The sequence below is a fragment of the Mastigoproctus giganteus genome, chromosome 6 (genome assembly GCF_048544385.1).
Source record: "Mastigoproctus giganteus isolate SK-2022 chromosome 6, ASM4854438v1, whole genome shotgun sequence".
NCBI lineage: Eukaryota > Metazoa > Arthropoda > Arachnida > Uropygi > Thelyphonidae > Mastigoproctus > Mastigoproctus giganteus.
In genome coordinates, this window is record NC_143580.1 from 207,444,671 (window position 1) to 207,470,048 (window position 25,378).

The following is a 25,378-nucleotide window of genomic DNA, read 5'->3' on the forward strand; positions in this document are numbered from 1 at the left end:
CTCTTTTACTTTCACGCTGTAGCCAAGTTATTCTGTCTCCAGCGAGGATTCTATATGGCTCTTGTTATTATAAAATCTTTCGAGCCTAGAGGCAAGTACTGCTGTTGGAGTTGATCGAATATACACAGTAATTTTGAAGACGATGATGAGAATGCATTAAATTATTAAGGTATTATGAGGACATCGTTGGAGCGATTCCTTTGGATTCGAAAAGTGTCAACGTATTGCCAATATGTAAAGGCGGTTTTAAGAGTGAAGGCGGTAACTACAGACAGGTCGGTGCATTCAGTGGTGGAGAAAATCGTGGATAAAGAGTACATTTCAGGATCATTTAGATAGAAATGGAATTCTAAAGGGTACACAGTACGGTTTAGTTTAGGGAAAATAATGCTCAACTAACCTGGCTTCATATTTTGACAAGGTACCCATGAGCTGGAAGTAAATATGGAGAAACTTGATCCATTCCCGCGTGAGATGTTACTGTATATGCTGGAACGTGAGATCACGGGTAAGATTCCGAGATGGGTCGCAGGATGACTGTTGACAGAGATAGGTTGTGATTAATATCTCTTCATATGGGCCTTCTAAGATTAGAAGTGCGGTCTAAATAGGTTCTGAAAACCACCGTTTTTTGCGATCCCAGAACCAGTTAATAAATGACATCGAAGAAGGAACAGAAGGTGTGATGTTAAAATTTTGCAAATGTGAGATTGGGAGAGTGTTTTAATGCAGCAAAATACATGGGGTTACACAACAACATTCTTGGGGTGCCGTGTAATTTCGATTCAAGTTACTTAAAGTTATTATTATTATTTTTTTTTAATTTATACATTTATTTCATTACAAAAAGGTGTACAGTATCCATTGTACCGTATCTCTTTAATTTTTTGGTGATCTATAATTGATCTTTATTTAGTACCTCTATATAAAGAATAAAATTATTATATAGGTATATATTAAAAAGTCGAAAACCACTGTTAGGTATTTCTTTTGGCCTAGGGGTATCTTGAAAAAATTACTCGGACACTAATGGCGCAGTGAACCGAGAAAGTTTTGGAACCTCTGGCTTACACTTAGGAAATAGCAATCCCAGAATAACTCATGCCCTTCGTGGGGTTGAATTTAAAACAGAAGTAAAATGGAATTGGGGAGTTAAATTAAAATTTTATACGGGGGATAATAATTTCTCCGAGCGGTCTAGGTTCCTATCAATAATTTATTGAAAATGTACCTGTAGAGATAGGTTATAATCCCATTGTATTAGGTAATTGTACGTTCGCACTTAGAATATGGAGCCCGAACATCGAAAAAGACATCGAACTTTTTTGAAAGGGGCCAAAGACTGCACCCATGTTTGGTCTTTGAGATCTGCAAAAGTACACCCGGAAAGATTACAAATATGTAGGCTACCGCGTTTGGCAACTGATTGAGATTTGCCTAAGGCTGAGAGGATAGTAAAATAAAATGAAGGCAATATTTTCAACGATGAATGATTATAGAAATAGGGATCATAAATTCAAATCACAGGGAAAGAGATTTAGACAGGATTGTAAGTAGTAAGTTTTCTTTTAGTCAAAAATTTGTGGATTATTGGAATAAGTTATCTCCGTGGGTAGTTTGAGACTGACAGCTTGGGAAAAATTCAAAAGTCGGCTGAATATATATTTTTATCCTATCTATTATTATTATTTGAATAATAAAGTGAAAGCCTGTGGGTTCCTTGCACTAGAAGGCTAATACAACTATTAAATACTACTCGCGGAAAGTATTTATTTTTTCGTCTTCTGAGGAAACAGGCATATGAATACAAGCAATTTAAATACTCTGACATAAATACAAATTATTTACCTAATTCTCTCCTTTTGTTTACTTATTTGTTCATTCAGACTGAATGTATTCACGGGTAACAGTAATTATAATCACGTATTCCCACACCGGATGGAAGATGCCCGGGTTCGAATCCCGTCGATCAGGCGAGGAACTTCTATAGGTTTTTTGATTACCGGACAAGGGCTCCCTGACATCAGAAACCCCAGTCTAACGAAATAGTACTTTAACAAATTCTTTTTTCCTGTCCCTTTGTACGTGTCATGGTTCTGAACTTCAGCCCTGGAAAGTGTTATTAAGGTCTGCCCTGGCCTGGAGTACTGGCTTTTGAGATGGGGAGCTGACGAAGTTTTGAGCCAAATCAGGTAGGTACAGAGGATGCTTCATTCGAAGGATCCATTTTTCCGTCAGAAATTGTCTTGAAGATAACGCCCAGGGAGTGGTAATCGCTTAAGTAACAGTAATAGTTGGATTTATTAATGGATAGAAATTCAGACCATCAAAATGCTTTATCTAGATGAATTATTCTGGTCTCGTTGCAATACCATCAACCACCTTACTGACTGCCCCCAATAAAACTTATGCTTCACCAGTATCACTGAATGAAAAAGTGGCAACAAAAATTCCCGAGTTTACTTTTTACATACTACCTATGAGTTCCCAACATTCAGTTGTTCGGTAGAGAGGAAAAAAAATGTTTCTTTTCTGGCAATTATGCTTAAAAATGACAAGTTCCAGTTATTAGAAGTGCTTAATATTCCAACAAAAATCCACATTCACAATGGTTACTGCCATCCCTTCATTGTTGTTGAATTTCGGTGGATGTGCTTTAAATTGCTTAACAGAAATTCTTTCTATATTTTGTAGAACTATTCACAGCTATATGTCTGATAGATGTGACAATTTTTATTTAGGTCCTTCGTCCAGAACGAGAACTACAATCTCCTACTTCAGAGGATTACTTAATTCCCATGCCTTCCTCCAACTACAGTCTAAGCACAGAAAAGACTGAATTGCAGTCAAATTCCAGCATGGAATCTCTGGATCGACTTCTAGAATTGGAAGAGAACCCTCCGATTCCTCCTAGAAATGGACCTACGGGCATCCCTACATGGGAAACCAGCTTTGCCCTCCCTACTACAAATGATCGTAATTCCACAACATTCCCAAAGAGCAGAATGGAAGCATCCAGTTATCCAACCATCCCACAGCCTTTTGGTAGGAAACAACCAGCGGGATATACACGACTTCCAACGCAGGATGGACTTATGCCGACAAATGAAGAATTGCCTAAAACAGGAATCCACAGAAGCGCGAAAGTTACTCCTTATCAAACTTGGAACCAGAATGGGTGGCCAGATCCCAAACAACCAATAGAAAGAGTATCTAGTCTCCGATCGCTTGATGCCCTTCCCTTAGCGCCTACTGTGAGTCAAAGTATGAAAACGTCAGGAACTTCAATGGACACCAAAGTTAAGACACCTGTGGGCTACCACTCCAATTTATCTTTAGATGTGGGCGCACTAAGTCGTCAACCCGGAATAAATCCAGTCTCATACGTTAATGTGGGAAAAACTCACAAAGATGGAAAGGGTGCGGGACAGGCGGACGGCTGTCTTCCTAATCATACTCCAGTGATTCAGAGCTATGGAAAAGGAATTCGGACCATCTCTCAGACTGTAGATGCATGCGACAGAGAAACTTAAATTAAGGTGAATGAAGTTTCTCTAAAGGTGGATCTTGCTCAATCAATACGATTTATCGACTTCGACAGATTTCGGACCAAAAGAAACGTTTTTTTAATATTTATTTTATTTATTTATTTATTAGTTTTGGCAGCACAAGCTTATAAATCACCATGAAAAAGAAACGGTGGCGTGGGTGTGTTGTAAGACAGAGCGAAAAATCCCATTATTTGGGAAGAAAATTCTCGCACTATTGCTGCTAATGAATCAAGTGTAATTCTTTATAGAGACTGAGAAAGAGGAATTTTGCTTATGGCCGCGAATTTTGCTATAAAGAATGAGTGAGTATTGTTTATAATTACATTGTTGTGCCAATCTTCAGATGTCAACGTGAAAGAACGGCAGAGAGTAGACAACCAATTAACATAACTTGATTCACAGAGTCAATGTTTATTACGATGGCTACATTTATATAGATAGTTGGTCTTGCCCTGAATATTTTCCAGTAGGGCAGGTATCTATGTTTGTGGTGTCAGAAATCGGTTAATTATACACAGTTTTAACAAAAATTGTTGAATATTTTGTAATGTTTGAAAAGTCTGGTTGTGCAACGCCGCTGTATTTATTTATTTATGAAGAAAAGGAAGACAATAAAGTGCCATGTTTATTTCTGTACGCTGGTATTTTTACTTTTCCATAATGAGAAGCAAAACACTTCAAGCTTAAACTACATCATTTACGAATTCTTACCACCGACCCATTCAACAGGTTTCATATAATGCTGAGAAAAACGAAAATTAAGCAAATTTCAAGTTCTTTTATTCTTTGTTAACAAAGCGTTTTAACCCCCGCTTGAACATTATAAAGAAGGCGAAACAAAACCTATAGTTTTAAAGTCTACAATGTTCTATTTTCAAAAGTTGGGATATCAAACACGTGTATCGGTATGTCTATCAGCTCAGATAGGAAAACTATACGATATTAAAAGATGATAAATCCTTGCAACTACATTATTCTGAAAGTATCTACACATTATTTTGTTTTAGTTTTGAATGTTGTGTTTGTTGAAGATCAGTACATACTGCAAATATTGGAGTTAAGCGAGAGAGCAAATCGGAAAGTAAGATTTCTGTGTTCTATTTTCAAAAGTTAGCGATATATTCAAAGGCATATACCAAAGTTTAACGTTTTTCAAAACCTTGCTGTAATAATACATCAACGACACCAGCAAACTATTTCGGCACTGCTGATTAACCTCATTACTTAATGAGGAAATTTTTTTCCAGCAAGATGTTGCTTTAAAGGTGAGGAAATGTAGTGTTTCATACAATCTACTGCAGTGTATGGTCATACATTATTAATTTCAGTTTAGTCAATCTCGATTCTCAGAACAGCCAGTAGGCTAATTAGAGTAGTTATATATTACAATACTTTCATTTTACATCAGTCAGTTTCTATCACGATACATTATAATAATGTAATCATCGTGCATGCCAATACAAGATGATTTTAAATTATCAAGGAGTTCACGTTTCTTTTCTTGTGGCATTGCTCGGTGCCTGCAAAATTCGATTATGTTTAGGTATTAGTGCAGCTGTATTCTGTGAAAGCGATCAAAAGATCAATGGTTTCACTTACAATAATTTCTCTATGGATATCGATTGGTTTCTTGGCTTTAGCCCGTAAGAAAAGGATAATTCCTCTCACTTCTTGTATGTGCATATCTAGTGTTTTATATAGAACACTGATTAAAGCACACCATACTTTCCGATTTGCCTCATACTTTATTCTTGCCAAATTTATATATCCTGAATAAGGAGAGATACATGGCAATAAAAAGAAAATTATAATAAACTAAGGTTACAATAAGGAAGGAAGATAGTTTTATATTAATTTAAATTACATTAGACATAACTAATGAGGCAAGTCATAAACTAAGCGTGAATAAGTTCTATTTAAAGCACACAGGAGCGGCAGCAACAACAGCAGCACTTAGTTAATGTAGCAAAAATCTGAGTCAACTGCAAGTGTGTGACAAAAATTTGATATACTGTATATGACAGTAAAAACAGGTGAGTCACAATGATTTAAGACATTTTATAGTAGCTGCTTGTTAATATTTGGGGAATGCAGACATGTATAATATCTTATGTAAGGCGGCTCCCAAATGCTAGTTCAATTCCGCCGTGTTACACTGTGATGATAAAGAAACTCTGCAGAGAGGCCAGAAATGTGTGTAATGTTTGTGCTGTGCATGTTATGTTGTTTCTAGCTACTTTTCTTCCAGAAAGCAACAAGCACCAGGGAGATGCATCCTGATACCCGCCTACGCCAAAAGGAGGCCGGCCACAACTAAGCGCGAACCGCAGAAAAATGCGAGTGACACGTATTGAATGTCTAAATCAGCAACAAAAAAAAATTATAAAAATAAAATGAATTAAAAATACATAAATAAAATAAAATAATCCGGTTTTTTTGTTTTATAATCGGGCACCAGCGCAAAAATGCTCTGCGCTGGTGCCGGATTATACCCACACTGGGCATTTTCAATCTCTCTCAGCTGTCCTTAAATAATGTCAAACTGGTCACCAACTCAAGCAGTGTATGACCAGCTGCATAGCTGTAATTTAATATGGAAAGTTTACTAAAGAAGAGATAGCACTAAAAAAGAGAAATTCAACGTTATAATACAGCTAAAACTATATGGTCTCAGAAAATGTATAAGATATTTTCAGCATTACCTTGTTCTGTCATTTGCTTTTGCGCCATAAGGATTTAAATTTCAATAATGTTCTTAATTTTCGCAGCAGAGTAAACTTGCCTGTGCAACGAGTTGTCCTGGTATTGTACTGTATTTTCAAACAGATGGCCTTGTAAAAAGGTTAAATTGCCAGTTAAACTTTGTAAACACAAATTCCGTGTGTCTGTCCCCAGACATGATCGCTAGCAACTAAAGGGATCGGAAGACATTAGATCTGACAGGCTCTGCTCAATTTTTACTCAAAACGTCAGGAGCATCTGCAATAATCAATCCCTGCAATCACTCTTGTTCTTCGAGAAATTTGGGATTATTCGCCTTACAGAAACCTGGATGTCTTCCAATAAACAGCTCGACACCCTGTTGAGAACCTCATTTTATCATGCGGGAAGAAGAGAAGTTATGATTATTTATTTACAATCGTAATTTTTCACTTTCCTGCCTAAAGAGTAGCAGTACAGAACGCTTTGAAGCTTGTGCCAATGTTACACGTGGAAACCACCTAATCCAAATTTGTCAAATTTATCTTCCACCTGATCATACACAAGACTCAGGGATGAATTTTAGTGATGGCTCGCGACCCATCTTACCCCTGATAAACCAACCTTTCTCAAAGAGGACTTCAATATGCCCACCCCCAAGACACTCTGAAACTATACGAGACTTCATTACCTCCATCGAAAATTTTGGGCTGGATTTCCTTGAATCACAGCCTACAAGGGGCAACCAGGCGTTAGACCTAGTATTTCATCGTACTGCAGATTTGTCGCCCACAATCCCGACCTTTGCCTTTAATTCAGACCACAAACCACTAACATTTGCCGTTACGTTCCAGTCGATGCGTCCTAAGGATGAAGTCCTAATCAAAACTATTTTTCCAGTTAATTTCATCAAGCAAGATGTCATTATGAGTTTTCTCACCTTAAACAACTGGGATGCTTTTTCCACCCTGCCGATCGATGAACACGCTAATGGCCTTGCTTCCCACCTGACAGCAGTGACTATTCAAGGAGCTGCAAAAACCATCAGAATCTCTAAATGGACAAAACCATGGTTCTCAAGAGACCTGAAGCCCACCTTTCTAGATAAGCAGCGTGCATTCAAGAAATGGAAGAGTTCTGGAACCATGCACAATTTTATTAACTTTAAAAAGAAACGTGCATCTTTTCTGAAGCAAAAAACGACAAGCCAACTACAGATATAATATACAGGGTGTCTCAAAAATATTGGTACAAACGTTTAGGGGAAGTAGGTAACATCTAAAGGAATGTGAATCGCATAGGAACCCATAACCGGAAACGTCACCGTAAGTCGGTACAAGGCGCTGTTCATCAGTTCGCGAGAGGGAAAATTTCTGGTTCACTCATTCAAGCAGTAGTCGCCGTACGAAGAGCATGCATCGATATACGAACTGGCAGACATGCACCTAGTGTATGGATTAGCAGAGGGCAATGGACGAGCCGCTCAAAGAATTTATGGAGAACACTTCCTAGGCAGACATGTACCGGACCACCGTTTTTTTCCGCATCAAAATTTGTGCGATTATGGGTCATTTAGAGGTAACAGGAGTAGTGCGGGCAGACCACGTTCGACGCGAACTCCTGCCATGGAAGAAAGTGTGTTGAATACCGTCCAGAATAATCCTACTACCAGCACATGTGCCGTTGCCTCTGCCTTAGGAGTGTCTTGTTGCAGTGTACAGCGTGTTCGGCTCGACGATTTTTACACCCCTTTCATCTCCAAAGGATTCAGTTATTGCTCCCCCCAAGATAATCCTGCACGTGTGGCTTTTGCGCAGTGGTTTCTCCAAGAAAGTATTCAAGACTTGAATTTTCCAACCTATGTTTTGGTCACGGATGAGACTTATTTCACTCGGGAAGGCTTATTCAATCAGCACAATGCTCATGTGTGGGCTCACGAAAACCCACACGATGTGCGCCCCCATGCGGCACAACATCGCTTCGCAATAAATGTGTGGGTAGGTATGGTCGGTGACTGCTTAGTCGGCCCATACCTGTTACCATCCCGCATAAACTCCGCTAAATATCGGATCTTTTTTGAACAAGTTCTACCAAGGTTACTTGACGATGTTCCAGCAAATATGAGACGCAACATTTGGTTTCAACATGACGGGGCGCCTGCCCATTATGGAAGGTGTGTTCGTGACCATTTGAACAGGCGTGTTGGGCGTCGATGGATTGGCCGTGGTGGACCGTTGCCTGGCCCCCACGCTCACCTGATTTATCGAGCCTTGATTTCTTTCTGTGGCGGGCCCTCAAATCTATCGTGTATGAATCGCCTGTGGAGACGGAAATGGATCTCGTGGCGAGACTCGTCTGCGCTGCTGCTACTGTCAAAGAAACTCCAGGTGTGTTCGACCGTGTCCGCCAATCCATGATGCGTTGGTGTCACGCATGCATCGCTATGCTATGTTATGTTATTTGGTTTTTAGGAGCATTAGCAACTAAGGCCATATTGCTCCGGGAATATGCGGTGGTCATTCCCTTGATCTTTCCGCATCCTCCGTATTTGGTGGTGACGGGCTCGAACCCCGGTCTAATCAAGAAGCGTGTGCTACGCACTGCTGCTTCTTCCCACCTGGCTACGGAGGCTCCCCGCATGCATCGCGTCTCATGGTGTAACCTTCGAGCATCTGTTGTAACATCATGAAATGCATCCGTCTCATACTCCATTGTTGATATTATGTCAAATAAATGTTTACTGCTAATTACTGTCTTGTGCCTCTGCTACTACTTTCCCGTGACGTTTCCGGTTATGGGTTCCTATGCGATTCACATTCCTTTAGATGTTACCTACCTCCCCTAAACATTTGTACCAATATTTTTGAGACACCCTGTATAGCTAACAGAATAGTATGCTCGAAGCGGCCATTTGCAAAGAAAGCACTGCAAGAATATTCAGATGGATGAGAGAGTCTTCATAGAATGGGCAGACAGTACTTTAGGTAAGAGTTGCGTAAAGAAAGAATCTAGTCATCCCTTCTCCATCCCCTTACGTGATTTGACTCCTCTGTCTACACTTAATATCACAAAGGAAAGTCTGTTGAAAGTAATAAACGAGTTATCGTACAAAGTTACCGTCGGGCCCGATAGATTTACTTTGTTCATCATTAAAATATCTGTCTTCATTGTGGATGTTCTTTTACATATCTTTAATAAAATTTTGCGAACATCTTCGGTGCCTCAAATTTAGACACACTACTGCGTCATACCCATTCCGAAGAATTCGGAGTCAAAACCTGCGAAGGATTTTCGTCCGATCTCAGTGGACTCTTCGCTCCTTAAAGTTTTTGAAAAGGCAATCCTAGCGCAACTTATTGAGCACTGTTTTCATCATAGACCATGTCAACCTTCGCAACGTTGTCCCTGTGAGATCTACTACCACCTATCTCCTTCAAACGCTATTTCACATAAAGAGGAAGCTTTGAATTCTCGAACGCAGCTCGATAATTTTTCAAATGATAGCATTTCCATCACACCTTTACTTCACATCCTGAGAACTACTTCAGGATCGCCGATAACCACTGTACTCAAAAAATATTTTGCAGGAAAGACGGCTCCTTGTTGAGAATAATGGTCTCTTACGATCCTTTACTGTCTTTAGAGGGGTTCCACAGAGTGGCGTTTTGTCTGCAGCGGCTTTGGAACCTCTGCTAGCAAATTTGGAACCTCTGGAGAAAGCGCTCTCTGTCCAAAGAGCTGCAACAAAACTCTCAGATAAGCACCTTTCTTCAATACAATGGTCTTGAGCTAAATGCCGAAAAATCTGCCCGGATGACGTTTACAAAGAGAAAAATAAATCCAATGCACTTCTATACAAATGGGCATCAAATTAAACTTGTAAATTCTCACAAGGTTTAGTCTGGGATTCGAACCTGTCTTTTCTGGAGCACCTCAAGGAAGCAAGAAAAATTCTGCGCAGCCCTTTGGTCTGCTCCACAGACAGACAGACAGAGAGACAGAGAGAGAGAGAGAGAGAGAGAGAAAATCTTTATTACCCTTCACGGCCATAAAGCCAGGGGCTTACAGTTTCCCAAACCTCCGGGAAAATTGAACAATTATTTACAAAAAGGTAATTTTACGAAGAAAACATATCATAATACAAAGGAGAGAACTCCTTACGAGAGTTAAATCTGATTGAGCTGGCTTAACATCGAGATAAGAGCATGAGCTCAATCAGACAGGAACAGATGCAAGGTATACATCAGTCATTGTTGATTAGTCCTACTCGTCATAATTTTTTTCCGGTAAATCCGGTCAGCAGCGAACTTGTTCAGGTCGGCGTCCAGTGCCTGGGTTTGCTTGAGCATCTGCTGAGGAAGGAACCTGTCCAAGAGATGGAGTCGTGCTGAATGCGAGTAGAGCTCGAGATTGGCCCTAAGGGCAGCAGGGGGATCCTCCAGCCACAGGTATCCCAGAATGAAGGTGTTGCCATTATGCCTGTTATCATCTTTACTGTTGCTAGGAGGCGTTGGTCGTCAACTAAGGTGGGAAGCCGTGGAATTCCGAGAGAGTTGGCAAGCTGCGTGGTACGAATCAGAGCTGGAAGGTTGTGTTTCCTGTTGAACTGGTCGGTTACGGCATTAAGAAGCTAATAACTAGGTTTTTTCGAACTTGTGTGGTACCGGTGGCACTCTACGCACCGGAAATCTGGTCCTCTGCTCCTCCAACCTACCTGCGGAAGTTCTTGGGGATTGAGTATTGGCTTCTTCGATCCCTCAATAGGACTGCAGGATATCCCCTTACTATCTCTATGACCCCTTGGAAGCAAATCATTACCACTCGTAATATAATTACCTTCTCCAAGCTCATTTCGGGTAGACTGGATGCTCCTGACATCGATGGCCTTATCATCCTGCCCACGAAGAACAGTAGAATAACTAACCGGCAAACATATTTGATCAGACCTGCTCTCAACCAAATCATCTTGCTCAGCTATATGTTCCCAGCAAACATGACTGGACTTCTCAACGACCTAAATATCAGCCCTGAGACGATTTGCGTCGACAAATCCTACAGATCAAAAGTTTTAGCTGATACATACACAATCTTGCAATTTTAGATCTTTCATTACACCATCGCTTTACGTGGCTACTGTGTTGGAGGATGATATGCGTCCTGTTCTGGACAGCCTGCAGCATCTTGCCGGCATCCCTGCACTCTTCTTGGACAGACGCTGAATGGATTATGTCGAACTTAATCTGTGTTAACTTCTGTAATTAATTATTGACTTGATCTCTGTATATTTTATTTTACCCAATATTGATATGATATTGTTTTAATTTTTATGATTGTGTTTACACTCCTAGCATTTGATTGCTGTCAAGGGGTGGATGTAACTTTTCTTTACCTGATTAAATAATAAACAAATAAAACAGACTGAAGGGTCACAAAGCAAAAGCTGCCCTTAACTTCCGTGATAATATAGTGATTTCGCTACTTGTCACTTGGAGATGTCTGGGCTCGATTCCCATCGACAATCGAAGGAATTTCTAGTCATCTTCACTAATTCCTAAAGTCATCAGTCGAGGCTGTAGTTAGGCTAAAGAGTAGAGTTCCTCTGTGAGTTATTTGCACAATATGCAAAACGGCCTGTTAACATGCTTGCCCAGACTTAATACATTTATGCGAATATAAGTTACGCTTGGGAACCGGTAACAAAATTTATTTTTTACCAACACGATATACTCTCCATTTCACAAAACTAGAGTTGCGTACGTACGCCGGTTTTAAAAGTATACTGACACACTGCAGCGGCCAGCACAGAGCACCCCCCTCAACTCAGATTAAAGGCTGAGCAGACCTTCGTTAGTGGACTTCAAAAATCCGTGAAAAAGGAAGAGTGGAACACAATACGACCAGTATTCCAACACGCATCGAAGAAGTCATTACGGCCAAAAATGGGCCAATACTGTATTAATTTCTATGAATAAATAACGTTTTATTCATGTAAACCCTGACCTTTGATTGGATAGAGAATCTAAAATACAGAATTCCATTCATCTGCATTACAATATTTTAGTGAAATATAAATGGAAGGCAAAGTTCCATTACTTGCAACCAAAATGCAAGAACAAAGCTTTGAAAGCAAATGGAACAGATTTTAAACGAGTAAAAATAATAAAACTTTTCAGATTATTCTCAAAACTGATCAAAACACTACAGAATGAAAACAGATACATCGGTAAAATGAAAAATGTACTGTTCCTGAGAGATGAATGGTGTGCTTTAATAGTGAATTCATTTTTATTTTTGATAAGCGGATTACTTATGGCTTTCAGATACATGGGGATTAATTTCAGGCTTCAGAAAATACAGTCGAAGGTTCCAAGTGATTATATTCATAAATAATATAATCATACCATTGTTTATGCTAATTTTATTATCTTCAAGGAATAAATTCAGAAAATGGGAGTAAGTAAATTGCGGTTAATAAATTCACTACACCTTGTATTTCGAAGCATTATTCGTCGTTTCAAAGGAAATACACTTCCTCTGATATCGAATCCGAAAAGGTAGATAAGAGAGAAGCTGGCTATAAAATCACAAGTAGTGATTATGCCAAATCTGCCACGCATTTATACTTACTTCAAACTACATTCAGTCTTGTAACAAAATTCACTAAACCTGAGCTCCACCTTGCCCATCTACTCAAACAATGTGACTGAAGAATAAACAAGATGTTCATGTATACATTCCTAATATCCTAGGCGTGGCAGCAAGACGTTTTTGCACGCGCATATTTTATTAATATTTAATGCTATCAAAATTGAACAAAACTCTGAAGTGATGTAGAAATTGTGCAAAGATAAATTCTGTAGAATCAGTTTTCGAACGATTTAGTGTCGAAATGAATTTATATGCACGATAAATATATCTTTATCTATATGAAGTTTTAATGATCTTAATAAGAATATTACAAAATCCAGGATTTTTACAAGAGCTAAAACCGAGCTTACATTTAAAATCTTTTGATTGAGAGTGTCTGAAGCGTATGTTTACATATTTGGTGTCAATAACGTAAAATGGAAACTGCAATTTCTTAATATCTGTGAAAACTACTGCAGCTGTTTTAATGAGCTATAGAAGAAGCGTTATGTATCTTTATATATATGATATTCTTTGAGAAAGCTCAGGAAAGTTTTCCATGTTCATATACTTTCAAAACAGATTTCTTTCGGTGTCTAAATGACAAATCGTGAATGCATTAAATATCCATAAAAGAGCTATAAAAATAAAAAAAAGTTTGTAACGGATATTTAGCCATGCATATATTTCATCATGTAAACCAGCGTGCATTAAGAAAATGCCTATAACAGATACAGTTTTCTAGAATAAACATACATAAATAAAATTCCATGTAATTCAATTCTGCAATTTTCATTTAAAATCTTATGTTCTGAGAAGGAGGGGAGGGCATAGGGTTTTGTGGAAGGCGCCACCAGTGGTTTCCCCCATCTTCGCCGCATGTACCTGTGATGGAATGCAGACCTACATACTGCAAATCCAGAAAAGTGTATTATCTGGTTTATGAAGTACTAATAGTGTTTTATTCTGTTGTTATGTCTCTGGCTTCTTGGCCGCAGGGCCCCCCCACGATTCCCGCCGCTAACCACGGGGAGGTGAGCCAGGCTGCCCATCATACTCTGGCTGGCCTCCCCCAAGGATCGCCTACACTTCCTGATGAAGACAAAAAAAGAGAAAGATATAATTATAGGGTATAGACAGGTTGGATTTTAAAGAGAGAAAGGAGAGATCAGACTGAAAGGTAAGGAGGTAGTCCGCCTTGAATAAGGGGATGGGGAGTTTAAAGTTACAGGGGGAAGGTGACCCTGTATCCCGCACCCTGACGAGTGCCAGCAATATCCTAACACTATGGGTTAGCATCAAATCCCGCTCTCCAAGGAGGGGGTGCAAGAGAGCCAGCAATCCCGAAAAGTTTCAGTGCCAGCAATATCTTACCCATCGGATCCATCGCTTTTCTCTGTTCGGCGATCTTTATTCTTCTCCGCGCAAAGGTCTCCTGCGCGTATACAGTTAGTGCCTTGTACGTGGTTTCGTCCATAAGCAGCGAGAACTCTTGAGGTTTCGTGGGTTTCTTTGGATTGATGTAATGAACTTGAGCCTACTGGTGTCGTAGGCGGGGCACTCATACATGAGATGACTCCTCTTCGCCACAATGGCATATATATATATATATATATATATATATATATATATATATATATATATATATATATATATATATATATTTAAGATTCCACTGATGCTAAAGGCCACTCCCTAGGCCGCAGCCTATCCGTGCAATGTTGTGCTGTTAACTGATTCGAAAATAGCTGAATACATAATTTCCTTTCTTATTTTTGTTCTTTAAATTTGGCCACTAGACCCCAAGTGAGGAAAATCGACTTTAAATTTCCCATTTGTAAACCTTAATCAGGTGGGTTCCCATCCCTTCTACAAGGAGGTGGACCACTGCTATCTCGCATTCGTGTTTTTCGTCTTCTAAATACTTCACTCACGAAGTCATTAAAATATGCAAATAGGCTACGATTTGTGAACAGAACTCAGAGTTGCTCTTTCTCTAAAATACCAACTGATCTTTCCTATTTAGATCTGACATCCAAATAACAATCACAATCCAGCATAACATGTTCAAATGTTTCCGGTTCAGCACAGACACATGACCCCTGCTCACGTAATCTTAACAATGACAATTAAATTTATATGCCAGTCTATGTCCAGTAATGAAGCTTGTGGCATGAAAACCAAATTGAAGCCATGGTTTTAACTTAGGATTAATAATTTTATTATTGGGGAGAAACATACAAAGGTCTGACGGCCTTTTTCTGCTTTATCGCCACAATGGCATCGTGGATCTCTTTCAGTCCCCATGGCTGTCAGTTTTCGGTGGAAAGGGCCGTGTCCGGTAATGATGAATGTCACATGCAGCCCAGGCGAGAACCAGGGAGGAGGTCTTGGATGAGTTACACTGATGATTGGTAGGAATCACTTCGTGATCTATCCTTTCGGCGTGGTTTCCCATTTCTGTTGTCATATCGCTTGTAGGTGTTGCGTGATTCGCTTCTTCTCAATCTTGAGGTGAATTGCAAGATCAAGCTGGAGGTTTAAAATTTCGGTTAAGTATATTGGTTAAATCATATAATGCTGACATAAAAGGAATATTAAAAACTGCGTAAGTCTAATATAATTCGAAATAAGGTGCATAGGAAGGCGGTAGAAAAGGCCCCCTCTGATCACTTCAAGATATAGTGGTTGACATCCTGTTAGCACCTGCAAGGCAGGGGTACTAACAGTGCGGCACGGCCTCCTAATTGACAGAAGCATGAACCTTTGGATAACTTCCAGTTTCCGAATATTTCTCACTAGCGTTGCTTGCCTGAACCAGATGGAAGCACCATAGCACACCATGGGAGCATAAACTGCTCTGTAGATTAAGGTCAAGGCCTTGTGATTTAGACGCCAGTCGGCCCTGCCCACCCTCCTGATCATGGCAGCATATCTCTGGATTTTAGTGGCTAGATACTTGAGGTGGTAATGGAAAGTTAAGCCTGAGTCGATGTAAAGACCCAGGTATTTGACTTCTGTTTGCAGGCGGATAGGAACAAAGTTTAATTTTATTTTGGGTGGCCTTCTGATTTGCAATCTTCCTTTAAGGAGAATAGATTTCGTTTTATCCCTTGAGATGGCGAGGTTGTGCAAGGCCGCTCAGTTCTGGAGCCTCTCCAACGCTCCATTAGATATAGTTTCCAAGGCCGCACGGGTGTCGGCACGCATTAGTCAGACAAGGTCGTCCGCAAAGGCCAGGAGCTCAGCGCCCCCCGCAGGTCCATACCCAAGAGCTCATCCATGACTACGGACCAGAGGAATGGGCCAAGAACAGAACCCTGCAGACAGCCGCAGTAGATGAATTTGGACAGTGCATAGTGTGCATAGTGTTAGGATCAGGCGCCACCTGTGATTTCTCACATCTGCGCCATATGTACACTGTGAAGAATACAGAACTACTGTAAATGCCAGAAAAGTGTTGTCTGTTGTATATGACATATTGCGTTAGGTTCTGTTGGGTGTCCTGGCATTTGGCCGCAGGGCCCCTGGTGGGACCTCACGTTGCCCGCACACACCGCTAGGAGGTAGCCAGGCTGCCCATTATTCTCTGGCTAGTCTCCGCCAGGGTCGCCTGAGCGTCCTGGACGAAGACCAAGTTTAAAAAAAAAAAAAAAAAAAAAAGAGAGAAAGAGAAGAGAAGAGAAGGCCTGGGGAACAAGAGGAAGGGGGGTCTGAATGTGAGGAACAAGCTAAAGTGGACAGATAGAGAAGGCAGTCCACCCGAGTAAGGAGAAATAGGGGATGGGTAGAGGGATCAAAAGTCACAGGGGCAGGCGCCACTGTGCGAGTGCCAAAGGCCAAGCACTCTCTGGGAGTCAGCTTTTCAAGTAGTGCCAACCATGATGATGCCAGCATAGTATTTTAATCTTCAGTCTTACTCTTTTATCAGTTGGGAAAATGCTATCCGACCCCAGTTTGTGTTTGTACATGAGGGTCGTTGTTCTGAGCAGCTCTAAGTTCAGCAAACTTTGCCCGTCTGATGGTAAAGACAGCTTGTGCGTAACTCGTTAAGGCTTTGTATGTTGTTTCATTCTGAAGCAGGTATGTTTCATGGTTACGAGGGTTCTCCTGGATTTCAGTAAAAAATTTGAGCCTACAATCATCGTAAGCAGGGCACTCATACATGAGATGCCCCCATGACTCCTCTTCGCCACAGTGGCAGAATGGATTGCTTTCAATTCCCATTGCTGTCAATTTTTGTTGAAAGGGCCCATGTCCTGTGATCAGGAATGTAACTTGCAGACCAGGTGAAAACCAGGAAGGAGACTTCGGGAAAGTCATGTCAATGGATGGGAGGAATCTTCTGGTAATTTCTCCTTTGGGCGTGGTTTCCCATGAATGCTGCCAAATTCCTTGAAGGTGTGTGAAGATACGTTTTCTTTCTTGTTTCAGGTCATTGGTAAGCTGCAGTTGAAGATTTAACAACTGTGTCGGAATTCCCTTCTTTAATCGATGGTAAAGTCCCCTTTTAATCACCTCAAGATAGAGTGGCAAGCATCCAGTAATAACCTGTAGGGCAGGGGTGCTGACAGTGCGACATGCCCTGCAGATAGATAACATCATGAATCTTTGTATTGAGTCAAGTTTACGCTTGTTCTTTTCCAGGATAGCCTTTGTACACCAAACTGAGGCTCCATAACACACAATTGGGAGAAACGCCACTTTATAGATGAGAGACAAAGCTTTATGCTTCAAACCCCAGTCCGCTCTGCTGACTCTTCTTATCATAGCCGTATACTTTCGGATTTTTGTGGATAAGTACTTCAGATGAGAGTGAAAGGTAAGACCGGTGTCAATGTAGATTCCCAGGTATTTGACTTCTGTGTAGAGACGTATAGGGATGTTATTTAACTTCATTGTTGGAGGCCTGCGTATTTGTAGCTTTCCTTTGAGGAGAATCGATTTTGTTTTCTCACCAGAAATTGAGAGGTTGTGGAGTGCTGCCCAGTTTTGGAGCTTTTCTAGAGCTGTATTTGCTTTTGCTTCCAGTGCCGCTCTTGTGTCACCTTGCACCACCAGAACAAGATCATCAGCGAAGGCTAAGGGTCTGGCTCCACCCAGGTCAAACCCCAGGAACTCGTCCAGAACAATGGACCAGAGGAATGGCCCAAGCACAGAGCCCTGGGGGCAACCCCGGTGAACGCATCTTGTCATAGTCTGGTATTTGTTTACAACTTGTAATTTTCTATTGCTGAGATAGGATTTTAGACTATTGTATAGGTTTTTGGACGTGTTTGCCTGCCGAAGCCTCCGAAGGACACTGGGCCACCACAGTCGATCGAAGGCACCAGCAAAGTCCACCATGATGGCTAGAGTATACTTTGAAGTTGTATGTGTGGCCTGGGTAATCAAGTTATGTATAGCGTCTTCAGTGCTGGAGCCTGTCTTGAATCCAAACTGACATGGTGAGGTGAGTTGCTTATCGGTATAGCAGATGGAAAGGCGATACAGCAGAAGTCGTTCTAGAAGCTTGGCCAAAACGGAGAGCAGTGCAATTGGTCGGTAGGAAGCAGGAAGTTGGGGCGGTTTATCTGGATTTTTCAGGATCAGCTTGAGAGTAGCAGTCTTCCAGGGTACAGGGAAAGTTCCTTCAGCAAGGCACCTGTTGAGGAGGCTCAAGAGTGTGGTGGGATAGACTTCAGCGAATTTCTTAACTACGTCGACTTCGAGTAAGTCAGCACCTGGCGTTTTGCCATCTTTCATTTTAGCCAGAGCCATATTCATCTCTAACATAGTGAAGGGCGGTTCCGTAGCCACTGGCTGATAAGCTTGATTACTGTCGATGAACTGCTGTTGCTCCAGTGACATCGCTGTAAATTCAGTAGGGTAAATGGAATCAAGAATATTGTTTATTGAGTCAGACCAGGTAAAGGTTGAAGAGCCATCCGGTTTGAGAGTTGTACTAAGAACCTCACCTCTAGGCAGCCTATTGGTGACGATACGGAACACGATGCCCCATGGGTCTTCATTGCCAATAGTAGAGACCAGGGTGTGCCATGATTCCTTCTTACACTTACGAATTTCCTTGGTGTACATGTTTCTAACTACCCGATATGCCTCCCGGGCAGCTTCAACCTCATGTGGGGGAAGATGGGCACGTGCACGTTGGTAAGTTTTCCTGGCTTGTTGTGCCCTCTTTCTTAAGTCCCGAAGGTCTGTATTCCACCAGGGGACAGCATAGCGGTATGGCCTCCTACGCGGAATGGACAGATCACAGGCACTTTTGATGATGGCAGTAATATTGCGTACACAGTGATCTGGGGAGAGTGAAGCCGGTAGAGGAACATCATCCGGTAGCCTTCTGGACAGTTCCACAAAGAAGCGTTGCCAATCCGCTTTTTTGGTGTTATAACGCACAATGTCCTTTGGAATCGATGCGACGCGTTCCACCGAGCGAACAAGGGAGAATGTGATCGCTCTGTGGTCTGAAGTGGTCCAGGACTCCTGGACCGTCCAGCCGGAAAGTTTGTTGGCTAAGTCAGGCGTAGCCATTGTGATATCAATTTCGCTCTCCCAGAGTGGGCCACTGTAAGTGGGTAGATGTCCTGGGCGGTTTAAGATTTGTAAGCCTGATGTGAGGATAAGGTCCTCCAGTCTTGAGCCATTTCCTAGGGCATTCCTATCTGGTGCCTGACTGTGCCAGAGTGGCGAGCGACAGTTTGAGTCCATGCCTATCAGTAGATGCCCACCCGGGAGGAGCTGGAGTGCCATTTCAATCAGAGAGATAGCAGCAGTGATGTCTTCACCTGGATGGCTGTAGAGAGAGAGGATGAACAGTGATCCAAGAGATGTCATGATTTGGGCACAGGCACTGATAGAAGTGCATAGTGGTGTGATCTTGGTTGCTGTGATATCAGGGTTTCTGATGACAATCGCAGCCCATGGTTGGTCATTTGTACAGTGGATAATTTTATATGATGAGGGGTAGCCCATAACCACCCCAGAGCGAACATAGGGCTCCTGTAGCAGGATTAGATCTATTTGTTTTTCCTCAGCCTTTATCTTCAGCTGGTCTGCAACAACTCTTGCTCTCTGTGCATTTAATTGTACAATTCTTATCTCTAGTTGGTAATTGGGAGAAAGAATTCTATCCATAATTTATTCGCATTTGGTAAAGACTCTTTACTTTTAGATAGACAGGGCAGTTGGTATCTCGGATGGAATGTTGGTGTGGAGCCTTTGCAGCCTTGCAATTTGCGCAGCTTGGCGGCTGATCTCTGACAGGACAATCCTTATAGCCGTGTCCCTTTTGGGCACAGTGGCCACATGTGGATTCACGCTGATTGCAAGTATGTGAGGTATGGCCAAAGCGGAGACACCTGTAACATCTGCGGACAGGAATATATTCTTTGAATCTATGGCTGCCCCATCCAATGAATATTCTGTTTTGAGCTCCCAGAATTTGCCATGCTCTGGTTGATAGTTCGATTACCCAGTTTACGTTTGTAGGTGACTTGGTCTTCGTTTTGTATTTCGGAATAATATCATCCACGCTAGCCTCATCTTGCAGGTATATACTCAGATTTTTATTAAAGATCTCGGCTTTGAGCTCCTCTGGTGTTAAGCTCTCGTCCACATCAAAGATCACAACTGAAGGCCCTTTTTTCTTTGGGGCTTCTGCCCTAAGCCCGAAATTTGTCATGTCGGCATTATTCAGGATGGTTTGTGCCTCCTCCCTGGTGTCTGTTTCTATTAAGACTCCTGGATGCCTGGTCTTTCTAATACTCTTTATTTTTACAGTTTTCATCTGCTCCTTGAAGTTTTTTGTGAGTGCTTCCTTGACCGCTTCACTGGTATCTAAATGTGCGTCTTCCACTGGTTTAACCAAAATAACATGTGATTCAGGCTTTCTTACCGCCTTTCGGTTTTGTACTTTTCCTGGTTGGTTAGGCACATATTGAGCTGCATTCCTCAACGCCTCTGAAAAGGAGTGGGGGCGTTGTTGCATTTGTTTTTCCCCCTCCTGTGTGAGAACTTCGATTTTTGCTTTCAGCCTCTCGTGGTCGACGTGCAATTTTTGGACCACTGTCTCCATTTTACTGAAGATCTCTATCACGTCAGTTCTAATGGCAGCAGTAATTCTACTTGATTGCCTAGCCATGTATTTTTCTAGGGTTCCTCTAACGGCAATAATCTGTTCCACTGGAGTCCCAGTCAACGGGGGTTCCTGACTCTTTTTTCCTTCATGCTCAGTTTCCTGACTCTTTTGTTCTTCATGGTCAGATTCGCTGAATGATTCAGTGGCAGCCTCTTCAGAGACTTCCTTCGTTGTTGGGACGTCTGTAGCAGACCTTCTTCTACCCTTCTCTTTCTTCTTGGCCTTGGTCTTTGTAGGTTTATTCATACCTTCCCCAGTTGCCGGGGCCTCATTCCTTGAGCGGATTGGGTAATCCGTCTGTCCCTTAACTATCAGTTCAACTTCAGCGTCGCTCATGTTGTTTTAGTGGGTATCTGGATTAACGAGAGGAATACGGATAAACGATTTTCTACTCGTAGTAAGTTGAAGCAGAGCTCGTTGTAATTGCCAAAAAACCACAAGTAAGTGGTCAAATAGGGGCTGAACTAAGTTGGCGATTTTTTGGAGGCTGACTTCAATGTTTTAGAAAAATATATTTACATACATTGAAAATAAATGATCAAGTAGGGTAAATTTGTAAGCTCTGTAGATAAATTACCTTATTGTATAGCTTGCCCTTCTTAAGTTCAAACAAGTAAACAACAAACACGGTGCACTATTAGCTACTTTCTATTTCCTGAGAAACAAAAGGCAGAGGGTTGGAGCCTTGTTGCTCGAGGCAGGGATTAGCCTAATTGCGAGTACGTGCAGCAGGGTGGCATTCGCTCTAAGTGCTATGATACACGTGCATCCGGTCACTACTGCTAAAGCATATAATTATGTCTATCTAAAATTATCAAAAGTAAGTTTACCTCAAAAATTCGGGGCCGATAGTTGGAACTTTTGTATAGATGACATCTTTAGCTTTCAGGATATCCGAAATAATCTACACTTGGTTGCATAATTGCACTTGAAATTAAAGGAAATGTAAGAGCACAAAATCACTAGACTGACACACTCACCGCCCGATTGGGAATCCCCGAATTTGGACAGTGTTCGAAATATGTTTGTTACTTGCACTTTCCTGTCTGTTAAGTATGACTTCAAAATGCAATAAATGTTGTCAAAGATGTTGGCACGCCGAAGCCTAAGAAGAATGCTGGGCCACCACAGGCGATCGAAGGCCCCTACAAAGTCCACCATTGTGGCGAGCGAGTACTTGAAAGCTGAGTGAGTTGCTTGTATGGTCAGTTTATTGATGGCATCCACTGTGCTGCAGCCTGTTTTGAAACTGAATTGTTTATCGGAGGAGAGTCCGTACTATTCGCAGCTGGAGGTTAGACGGAATAGGTAGAGACACTGCAAAAGTTTGGTCATCACTGACAGCAGAGCGATATGACATGTGGACATGTGTATATGTAAAGGGCGGCACCTAGAACATTCGTTCAACTCCGCCTCGTATCTCTGTGAAGAACTGTATCACTACAGATGGGCCAGCTGTGTGTGACGTCGGTTTGTGTGTATTATGTGTGTGTTCTGTTGTTCTGTTCTGGCCGCTTGGCTACCCAGAAGCATCAGTCACCTGGACAGATGATTCTGGGTACTCGTCCACACCACGGGAAGGTGGGCCAGTTCCAGTATATCACGTAACGTCTCGAAAGAGACTCTGACTCACCTGGTGTTGCCAGCAGGTGGGCCAGGATCCTCTGGGGGCCCATTCCAGAGGGACTTCAGCAAAAAAAAAAAACATTCACCCGTGGTGCAGGTTTTGATAAAAAAAAAAATAATAATAATAAAAGAAAATAAATAATAAATAAAAAAGAATATATAATAAATAAATTAAATAAAATAAAAAAAAAATATATAGATATTAAAAAGGAAGAAAAAAAAAAAGAAAAAAAAGGGAAAAGAAAAGAAAAGAAAAGTGGGAAATTGAAGAAAAAAAAAAGAGATGAGGAAAGGAAAAATTATAAATAAAAAATAAAAATAAAATAGAATAATAATCTGCCTCAAAAGGTCAATAGGTTGATCTTTGATAGGAGCTTGAGGTTATGTTGCTACAGCATTAGTTGGAAGCATATCTTTCCTTCTGGCAAAGACAGCAGCTGCAAAAGCCTGGAGTGCAGACAAGTGATGTGGGGTCAGAACAAGTTGGTCAACTCGATTTATGCTGAAGGATGGGACTTCACTTCGCAGCTCATTCCTAATGTCTTCATAGCAGGCACATTCGTGGAGAAGATGTTGCCAGTTTTCTTTTGCTCCACAGAAACAGAGGTCAGTGTTTAACAGGCCTAGCTGGTGGAGTTTTTCGTTAAGGGATCCATGCCCAGTAATGAGATAGGATGTTTCCAGACTAATTGTGAACCATGAGCTAACCTTCTTCGACATCACAAAGGAGACATCCGGTAGGAAATTTCTGGTTACAGTGCCAACAGTTGAATTGTCCCACCTTGTTTGCCAGACATTTATTAGCTCTTTAAAGCATCGAGCTTTTTCCCTTTTATTATCATCGTTCAGCGATAGGTCTATATCCATGATGAAGGTAGGTATTCCTTTTTTGAGCCTGAAGCATAATCCTCTAAATATTAAGTATAGGTCTAAAGGCAGAGCGATATGAGGATGGATTCTGCGGCGACCTGTCCGGGTGTTTTAAAATTAATCTTAGAGTGGCAGTTTTCCATGAAGCTGGAAATATGCCTGCCGCCAGACATTTGTTAAGGAGCCTTAGGAGTGTGGTTGGATAATCCTCAGCAAAATTTTTGAGCACATCCACTTCCAGCAGGTCTGCACCTGGTGTCTTTCTTTCTTTCTTTCATTTTGTGTAGTGCTAGGTCCATTTCAATAGCAGTGAAGGGGAGCCCAATAGTATCGGTATTATATTGTAGATTTTGATTTCCTGTTGCTGATGCATCAAGGGTGCCTCTACAACCGGGTAGATGGTTGTGGTTATTTGGTTTTTAGGAGCATTAGTAACTAAGGCCATATTGCTCCGTACAACAGGGTAGATAGTATCAAGATTGTTGTTAATGCTGTCTTCCTAAGTACAGGTGTAAGTACGTCCATCTTCAGAGTCGTGTGTCGTGTCAAGCACCGCGCCACGGGGTAGTTTGTTTGTTGCAATCTTGAATACTAAACCCCAGTGGTCCTCGTTCTCAGCAGAGGCCACTAGAATTTATCACGATTTCTTTTTACTTGTACGTATTTCTTTTTACACGTGTGGCCAAAGCGCAGGCATTTATAACACTTGGGGACCTGTATGTGTTCCCTGAATCTGTGGCTTCCCTAGTCAATGAATATACGACTCTGAGCTTCTAGGACCTGCCACACCCTCAAAGTTGGACTATCCAGTTTACATTGGAATGTGTTTTTGCCCGTACAGGGCAACGTCTTCTTCATCTGCATCTTCTTGAAGGTAGAGGCTGAGATTTTTATGATAGATTTCGTCTGCGAATTCCTCAGGGGGTGATGCTCTGATCTATATCAAATCAAACAAAACAATTGAGGGTCCTTTTTTTTCTTGGGGGGGTCTCTGCCCTTGTTACAGACAAGTGAGTGTTTGCCTGGTTGCACAAACAGGTAAAAACTACTGCTAGGCGCACAGTACATAAAATTGATTAACTTGAAGTATATTGGTTAAATCATATAATGCTGACATAAAAGGAATATCAAAAACAGCGTTAGTCTGATACAGTAGAAGTAGAATTTCGAAATAAGGTGCATAGGAAGGAGAGACAACAGGAGGGGGAGTTATACTTTTAATCAAGAAGCGCATAGATTCAAAAAACAATTCACCCAACAAACAAAGGTTGTTAGTGTAATATTGACTTTTTGGTGTGACATAAGCACTGGGAAACCAAGTATATTATAGACCAAATGACCGGGATATAGTGAACTGCTATTCAGACAAAGAATAGATCAATAACTCAGAATGTCTCTTATTATTTGAAACTTTAATTTTCCATGTTTTGACCAGAGCTCAGGCACTTGAAGCTCACTCAGTAGCAAAACATTTTTGCATTTGTAGGGCTGCTTTCTCTATCAACATGTTGAAGAAACAAAAGAAAGCAATATCCTTGATCCGATTACCGGAAGAAGTTCATCACATATTTAAAGAATCTTCAATTCAATAAAACCATTAGATGATTGTGATCACTGTGTAATGAAGTGAGATTTGCTCAAATAAATCATTACTGCCAACGACAATGGGGTGAGATATTGTTTTCACAAAAGGAAGACTACAGTGGTCGTAGACATTTTTAAATTATTTTCTGAGGGACCAAAATGACAAAAATACAAATAAAAATGTTTCAATAAATAATTCAAGAGGCTATTTATATTTTCATTACCCTTGTCCTTTAAAGAGATGACATGCACGCAGTATACTGTGAGCTTTTTTTAATCC

At 41.2% G+C, this 25,378-nt stretch overlaps 1 protein-coding gene and 1 long non-coding RNA gene across 3 annotated transcripts in view; one reads left to right on the top strand and one right to left on the bottom strand.

The window, feature by feature from the left end:
• LOC150084908 (leukocyte tyrosine kinase receptor-like) overlaps positions 1 to 4,137 on the top strand; it is a 236,984-nt gene extending 232,847 nt beyond the window's left edge. For both annotated transcript variants that reach the window (XM_090376698.1, XM_090376700.1), the window contains one exon: positions 2,742 to 4,137. In XM_090376698.1, coding sequence (XP_090232824.1) covers positions 2,742 to 3,533 — 792 coding nt within the window. In that variant the 3' untranslated portion in view covers positions 3,534 to 4,137. The remainder of the gene's footprint in view (positions 1 to 2,741) is intronic.
• Positions 1 to 25,378, bottom strand: part of LOC150084909 (uncharacterized) — a 116,695-nt gene that overhangs the window by 16,577 nt on the left and 74,740 nt on the right. The gene's annotated exons all lie outside the window — the stretch shown is intronic.